The sequence below is a fragment of the Uranotaenia lowii genome, chromosome 2 (assembly GCF_029784155.1).
Source record: "Uranotaenia lowii strain MFRU-FL chromosome 2, ASM2978415v1, whole genome shotgun sequence".
Taxonomy (NCBI): Eukaryota; Metazoa; Arthropoda; class Insecta; order Diptera; family Culicidae; genus Uranotaenia; species Uranotaenia lowii.
The window spans coordinates 121832416-121841011 of record NC_073692.1 but is presented as its reverse complement, the minus strand read 5'-3'; the positions used below and the strand labels follow the sequence as shown (position 1 = coordinate 121841011).

Sequence of the window (8596 nt, the reverse complement as noted above, 5' to 3'; positions counted from 1 at the left end):
CATATAAAAGTTATAATCTTGAATTCTATATGTGTGGGCACGTATTTTCCAAATGGGAATCAAATTGCAAAAATCTATAAGGCTAACAAATATTCCAAATATGTGGTTTTTTTGCAGTGTAGAGATTTTTTTAAAAATTCGCTCAGGGGGGCAATTAGCTCAAAAATTTAACGAAAGGGGGCGGTGAAGGAAAAAAGTTTGAAAACCACTGGTCTACACTTATCCCCCGTCCGCACTTACTCCGATGTACCTTATAAGGAATTTTTCTAAAACGTTCGTGAGCCAGTTTTTTTTAAACAATTGGATCATGCGCAACTCCCTTTTTTATTTTCTCTCCTGAAATTGCTTAAAATAAACTGATTGAATTATGCGAAATAACAGTTTTGGGTCAACTCATAAACGTTGCATGTCATTTGGTCATTTTGGAGTTGATGGCCCACTATCCCCACACTCAGAAAAATACTATTATGTATAGCATAAGATTTTCTTATGAAGTGGCGCCATAAGAATAATCATTGAATTTCATAAGATTGTCTTATGAAGCGAATGAACTCTGAAGATGAACGCCTGCTGCAATGAGAGGTTATTGCTTTTCATAAGAGGTTCTTATGGAAACAGTAAATCACTTTCTAATAAGAATAATTTTAGGTATTTCATGCTGAAAACATTAACTTTATTGTTTGCCAAGTTTGTTTGATATTAAATCATTAATGATCACCATCAGCAACGCATCAACAGATGCTTCCATCAAAGTTTTTTTTTGCCGTATCCCCATCTTCGACCTTGCGTTTTTTTGGCGGTCAGCTAGCTGAAAAGTAAACAAAAAATGTATTTTAGTTTACTAATATATGAAACGTTCACATCAAAAACATCAAATCCAACTAACCATTCCGGAGATGACAATAACTTTTAACTTTGAAGAAAAACTAGCAACTATGAACTAGCGATTGATCCGTACTGTTAGATGATGAAAAAACTGACGGAATGAATGAATGTGTTCATTATTTTTACACAATGCCGTTTCTTTTATTTTTCATAAGAACATTGTATGAAAATTGAAAGAATTTCATAAGACTTTTATGAAAAAATATTTTTCACTCTAAAACTGGTTTATAAGATGCATCTTATAAAAATTATAATAAGAATTTGCCTGAGTGCACAAATATCAAAAGAATTACTTTTTTTTAAAACAGTCAGTTCGAGGAATTTAATTTATTAAAAATAAATTTTATTTCTATGATACCTTAGAAAGGTAGAAAACGATAACAATTTTTTTTTCTTTTTATATTATAAAGAATTTATGCAGTTAAAACAGAAACGGCCCATGATACCCCACTTTCCCCCACATATTGAATTTTGTAAAGGGCTTCTTAAGCAAATGAAAACGCAAGCAGGTTTTAAGAATCACAAAGTGAACTTAAATTGCAATTTAATTAACGATCAATTAGGGTTACCATACGTACTCTTTTAAGAGTCCATGTACTTTTTTCGATCGAGAAATGAGTGTACTCTTCTTTTTGTGAAATCATGCGGAATGTACTCTTTTTTGTTGAAAGACATGTTATCAGAGAAACGAACTTATTTCTTCCAGTTCTTAAGTTTGTGTTCCTATATGTACAAGAAGTCCAAAAGAAATGCAACAGTTTATGCATTCATAGCATGGTACTTCAGGTTTCTTTACTTTGTTGAGTTTTCCAAACGATGGAATAAAATGGAAAGCATCACAAATCGATTAAAATGTAATTAACCATACTATACTATGTAAATATAAAATAATAAATTTTTCATTAAAAACAAGTTTTCATTTCATCAACAATACAACAACTTCGAAAGTTTTAAAACCGTTTTTAAGAAAAGCTTATCCTAGGCGTCGAAATGCAGGCAATGCGCCTTTGAATATGCAATTAGCGCCCGAATAGTTGGCAAAGAGCAAAACAATTTGAACTCTTTTTGAAATGCAACATTTTCTCATATTTGCAATGTTCTGATCTCTATCTTTTCGAATAATCGAACGACCCTTTGACTTCTCACTAAAAATCTGCAAGAAAATGAACAAAAACTAAAAAACGATAACTTTCAATTTGTAAAAGTATTATTTGAAAAGTCATAATTGCCAGGTGAGTCGCATAACTAGCAACTAAGTGTAACTATTTGAATGGCTTTAAATTTCTTGGTTTTTCCAGCTTCTCCTAAATATTTTGCATAAAATGTCAACGAACTCTTTTTGGCGTTGAAGGATATGGTAACCCTAAGATGAATGCCACGTGATATATACAGGGTTATCCGCCTATTATTAGGCTATCTTAATAACTGCATGATCATGAATTTTCTAAGTCATCCAAATTGATACTTTAAAAAAGTTATCTTCTACATTTTCCGTGGTGAAACGGTATTAAATTACCAAAACGTAAGTCTAATGAAACTCATAAATTAGAATACTTGAGAATTTCAGGATAAAAAAATAGGTATCTTGTTTTTTTTTTCTTATTTAGTGATTGAGGGGAAGAAGTTCATTCACCCAGTTTATCTATATGGCTTCAGAACTTTCAAAGACGCATCTCAATGTTTGAAAATTGTGTTTAACGTTGTATTGTAACATTACTCTAAACATGTTTTGAATGTAGTATGAAAATTTCGAACTGAAGACTCACTTTTGATAACGATATTCTAGAAAAACAAGCGCCTGCATGTATGTATAGAATTTAACTAAATCATTTATGGTAATTTTATAAAGCCCCTCGATCTCTACACACTGCCAGCACAAAAGTTTAGGCTGCCAATCAAGCAGGACATAACTTGAATGGCTTTTAGAAATATTTAAATTTTCCTTGCTTTAAAAATGTTAAAATTAACAATATTATTGAACAATATTTTTTAAGTCTTTTCAAAGTCATTCAAGAATGATTCTTGAATTATTAAAAATTAAAATTAAAAATTAAAAAAAAAAGTTGCTTTGCAAGTTTCATAACAATTTCCTTAAACTGAATTCTGAGTTTAAATTATGAAGCTTAATTCATTTTTAAATTCTGAGTTACAATTTTAAATCATAATTCTGAGTCCGACTTATTTTTACTCAGAACTTCGAATATTTGGATTTTTTACCCGAATAGCAAAGACCATGGTATTAATATAACCGAACAATGATTTTCAATTTAACAATAAGCTTCATCGTAATATCTCAATATTTTTCTACCGCTTTTAATTTTGAAACCACCATCATTTTTAACGTCACTGTGAAGTATATCGTTAATTCAAAATATTTCATAGTTGTCAAAATATCAAAAGCATGGTATTGTTATAGTTTTCTTGTGATTTTTATTGTTACTGTGTACTTCATGGTAAAATTAAAATCCAAACCAAAACGAACGTTGGTAAACTTTATTATTTTTTACATACTTTTAATTTTGTTTGTAGAGATTTATTTTGGTGGAAAAGTGCGCCATTTTCGCGTCTTTGTTTCGATTCGAAACATTCTGTAAATGGGATTCCCTGGCCCGGGTGGACCATCATCCGTCGATTCTGTGCGGAGATTTCGATAACGCTAACTGTGGTGCGCTGAGGTTGAACGGCCCTCTTCTGACGGATCTATTGGATCTATTTGATGTCGACTATCCGGATAAGCTGCGGTGGCCATCCTTGCAGAAGTCCCCTGGAAATCTTCCATCCGCCGCACCAGAGGCCGTTGAAAGATGCCGCCATGGTGGTGGTTCCCATTCAGCCATCGACGACGATGGCTGGAATGGTATCCGTCTAGAGAGATTCCCCGTCGATTCAAGATTCAAAGATGTTAAGGTACTTTTTTTGTTTGTAACTAGGCAAATTTAAAAATTATTCTTTTATTTGCAAATTATAGGCTGCCGCACGCACAGGCAAGCGACCAACAATCGGCATTATGCGTCACTGGCAAAGAGCTGGTGCTTCGCTGACTACCCATCACCTACGCCGTCACCGAAGTCGAACAGGAAATCAGATTGAAGTGCCTGGAAGTCACGCTACAGATCTTTAAGAAACCCCAAATCGGAGGCAATATTGGTCTTAATTAGGAACCAATAGCTTCCGGTACAACCTGTCCGAGATACTCACAATGGTGACGATTTAAAAGTTGGTAAGTCGGTCTCAACCCGTATTGAGTTATTATATTATATTTTAACGACGAAAGAATTTTTAAAAGATATTTAAAAAGATAGACTTAAGTCTGCAATCTAAATTAAGATATCTGAATAATCAAATTTAAACCCGCTCTGAATCTAAAATCTATGAATTGAATTTTGAATTTGAAATTTATTCAGCGGTCTGTATTCTGATTTTAGACCTGATCCTGAATTTGAAATCTAAATCTATTTGAAATCTTAATATTCAATCATAATCTGAAATATGTTATCCGAATTCGAATTTGCAATCGTTATCTGCATTCTGGAATTTCGAATATAATTCTGAAATAATAAATCTCATATTTCTATCTAAAATCTGAACTTATCGAAAATCTTTCGTTTACTTGCAGCTGCCACATCTGAAACGGGACGGGACACAGCATTGCTGAAGGGCATCACCTCCATCGAGTACCAAGCAGATTCTTCCTCGACCAACTGCAAATAACTTGAGGCGCTCAGCGTTGATCTGACCGACTAATTGGTGGCTGCCCGAACTTCGAACCAAAGGCTTGTATCTTTGAGTACAACTTGCCTTGAAATACTCGGGCTATGGATTGTTCATCGTTGCAGGTGACTCTGAAAAAGTCGGCGGTCGAAACCGATGTCAAATTAAAAGTATTCAATGGGCTAAATCACCTAAACCACAATTATAAAATAAAATAAAACGGTTTTGAATTCCTTTTTTAATCAACCAGATTGTTAAAGTTATTTCTTGTTTTAAGGAATAATATTCCTGATTAGTCGTGCTTTAAATAAACGTTTATCAAGTTTAGTTAAAAGTATAACTAATCATGAATAAAATTCCTTAAAATTAGTAATAACTTTAGCAATCTATTCCAATCAACAAAAATTTAAATTATTCATGGTAAACCATGAAATTCTATGGTTAAAACAATATGCATATACCATCGAAAAACCTTGATTTCCATCTTCGTTTTAACAATCGAAATAAACGGATTTTCATGGTTTTACCATGAAAAACTGGAAGCTGTTTTAACCATGAACTTTATATTTTTGGGCTTCCCAATGTATGGAAAATCGCCATTTTTTTCATGGTCACGCTGCATACCCAACAAACATTTTTCGCTGAACAACCGCTGAAACACTATTTAGTTCTACCTTCAAATCAGCTATCTTGCTGAAAGAAGGCAACCGAAATTCAGGGAGAAGCTGCTGTTCAGCTCTTAAACATCGACATTTGGAGAAATTAATCAGCGAAGTTGCCATGAAACGTCAATTGACGGATCAACAAAAAAAAACAAAAATAATGATGACCGATGTATGCCCGATGTTTGCCAGCTATTTTTCCCCTCTCTTGTTGTTTTTGCTTCATTGAAACTTGTCTCGAACTCTGAACCTTCGACTTGTTGGTCTCATGCCGCAGAACGCAGAACCAACTATGGATTCTGTGGAGCATAGGAAAAGTGTCGTTCTTAAGCGACCGAAATATCTCCCAACCAAGGTCAATTTCACATGAAGAAATTGAAATAGAAATGCTTCGAAAATAAAAAGAAAATTTCCCGGCTAGGCCATTAATCAAGCAAAGTGAGAAACTACTAATAATTAGACGATTAAAAAATCCTCATTTCGATCCATTCGCTATTATGCATTGGTTGATCAATGACAACAGAAAGTTTGATAAAGCTGAAAGTCGCTTTCAAAGTTACCCTTGTACAGCTGACGCCTGTCAAATTTGAATGGTGTCAAAAATGGTTGGACAAAGGCTGAACGAGTTATTCTTCAACCAATTTTCCCCTACTTTCTATTGGCTGAAATAAAACTTCCTTACATGTTGAAACAGCGCTGAAGTGTTTCGTTCTTCAGCCAGAAAGCTGAAACAGCAATCAGCACCTTAACACAGCATACGATCAGAGAATTGGCGTTTTTAATCAGCAAAAATGTTTGTTGGGTAACAATACCCCTTTTTCATGGTTATTTTCGCCAAAACAGTGAAATGTATGGTCGGATACTATGAATTCCAATGTGCATTCACGGTATCGTGGACGATAATAAGCATTGTGGAGACCATAAAATTTATGGTTTGTGAATATGGAATTCATCGTTTTTTCATCGTACAATTCTATTCGGGTAGTCAGGGGGAGGTTTTGGCAACTCGGTCGCGGAGAAGTGGTTATCGATTTGTTCGGAATTTTAATTCGGGTTTTTTCAGTTGAAAACGAATGATTAAATAGTAATCTTGCGGTGCAGTGAAACAACGAGAGTTCCTTTAAGTGAAGCCGGGTAGAAGTTTTCAATTCAACGTTGGATAAGTGCAGAATAGATGTGAATTCTAAATTTTCACTATTGGTTCATTTTTCTTCTGTCCCTTAAACGTGTTGCCAAGTTGATTTTTTTCTAATCGGTTCTCTTTGAGTGGTTGATCAAAAAGTTTTCGAGTACCCCTTGGCTAACGTTACGAATGAAACAAAAAGTGGAACGTAACGCCTCGGTTGGATTCCCGATGACAGATGAATGAGAAGAAAGCAAAAACAAACAACCCCAGAAGACGGCGCCTACAAAACAAACAACATAAATTTGATACTGAGTGATAGCTGCGAACATCAAAAGGATATCCGAAAGATTCGGGAAAGGAAACAACCAAAATAAGCTAAGTATCTTTAAGCTATCGGTCGGCGTTGGTAGTAAAATTAAGATACTTGAATAAAAAATTTAATTGTGTCTGATAGCAGGAGTCAACTTTATCAATATTTAGGTTTCGGTGAACAGACTGTTTCAAAAAGTTGGTACAAAACACATGCTTAGAATACTGCGGAAGTTGATGACGTGAAATGGTATTTGAATAATTCAACATCAATTAGTTATCTTGAATGCGAATAGTGGTTTTTTTTATTAAATTGAACTGTTGACGCGAGTTGGTATCAGAAGTGTTATAATTCGGGTCGGTAATGGACGTGCTCGATAATTGGATTTTGTAAAGATTTCCAAAACGTAGGGCAGCAATCTATATTTTTTACGGACTTGTGTGTGTGTGTGTGTGTGTGTGTGTGTGTGTGTGTGTGTGTGTGTGTGTGTGTGTGTGTGTGTGTGTGTGTGTGTGTGTGTGTGTGTGTGTGTGTGTGTGTGTGTGTGTGTGTGTGTGTGTGTGTGTGTGTGTGTGTGTGTGTGTGTGTGTGTGTGTGTGTGTGTGTGTGTGTGTGTGTGTGTGTGTGTGTGTGTGTGTGTGTGTGTGTGTGTGTTTTGTCCTCCGTTCAGTTGCTTAGAAAAAGAGTACAACAAGCAAGCGAGGCGCGATCAGATGCGTTTTTTTTCTTTTCCTCTTTCTTTCCCCGTTTGCATAATGCTTGACAACGTTTTTGTTCTTCTCGTTTTAAACGCGTGAAAAAATTTGGTGAGTTGCACCGGTGCCAAGTGACAATACCACATTAGGACGTTTTTGCTCTTCTAGTATTAAGCGCGCTATAATCTTCGGTAAGTTGCACCGGTACTAAGTGCATTGTACGCGTAGGTATGACAATGCCAAGTTAGGACGTTTTGCTCTTTTTGTTACATTAAGCGCGCGGATTAATTTGTTGAGTTGTTCATGTGCCAAGTGTATTGTACGTGTATGACAATGCCACGCTAGGGCGCATTTGCTCTAAATAAAAACGCGGTGTTCTCGATAGTGTGCGACGCGACGATCATTTAATATTTAGCTTTGTTTTGATCACATCCCTTCCCAAAGGGAATCCAGATCTTATTTACCTTCCCCACTAACAAACCACCCTTCCTGTGACAACCGTGGAGATTTAGAGGTGTATTCGGTCTCTAGTAGCAACGGAAGTCGAACTAACAATCCTTCCCTTTCCCCGATGAACCGTGAGGACGTGGCCGGCGCCGTTATTGACCATATAAGATAAGGAACCTTCGAAACGTGTACACAGAAAATGGTAAGCTAATCCCAAGCCCCATTTATTTGGATCTATGTACAATTTTGATGGTTCTTGTCAATCACGGAGTAGCAACTACTGAAATGTACGGTTTATCTAAGCTCAAGCTCAAGCTAAGCTCAAGAACTTCGAATATTTGGATTTTGAAACCGAATTTTAAATATTCTTATCTTTTAATGAATCTGGATATGTTTTTACTATGCACGATTCTTAATCAGAGTTTTTTCTCTGAACTCTGTTTTTTTTTTATTTGAGACTCAATAATCTGAATTCTTAATCCAAATGTTTTAATCTTCTGCGGCAAGAAGGGATCTCTTTGCACCTCTGCTTCTGCCTAAATCGGAATTCTGAGCAATAAAAATCTAAACTTATTCGATCCAGGCTTCATGTTGTGCTGATGGCTGATCAAGTAAAATAAATAAATAAATCTCTCTCTGGATCTTGATTTTTCATTCTAATTTTGATTATTTCATTCAAAATCTGAGTTCTGAAAACTTAATCAGTCTGAATTCTTAGTTTCATATGTAAGTGCTGGCTGGGAGTATTCGCCTCTTGATT

At 35.3% G+C, this 8596-nt stretch overlaps 1 protein-coding gene across 1 annotated transcript; it reads left to right on the top strand.

Moving 5' to 3' along the window:
• The first annotated feature begins 3140 nt into the window (after positions 1 to 3140).
• LOC129741817 (uncharacterized) lies at positions 3141 to 4634 on the top strand. Its single transcript, XM_055733608.1, has 4 exons — positions 3141 to 3170; positions 3415 to 3792; positions 3854 to 4105; positions 4502 to 4634. Exons 1-3 carry the CDS (start codon positions 3141 to 3143, stop codon positions 4004 to 4006), a joined length of 561 nt encoding a protein of 186 aa, XP_055589583.1. The 3' UTR covers positions 4007 to 4105; positions 4502 to 4634.
• Positions 4635 to 8596: the final 3962 nt, after the last annotated feature.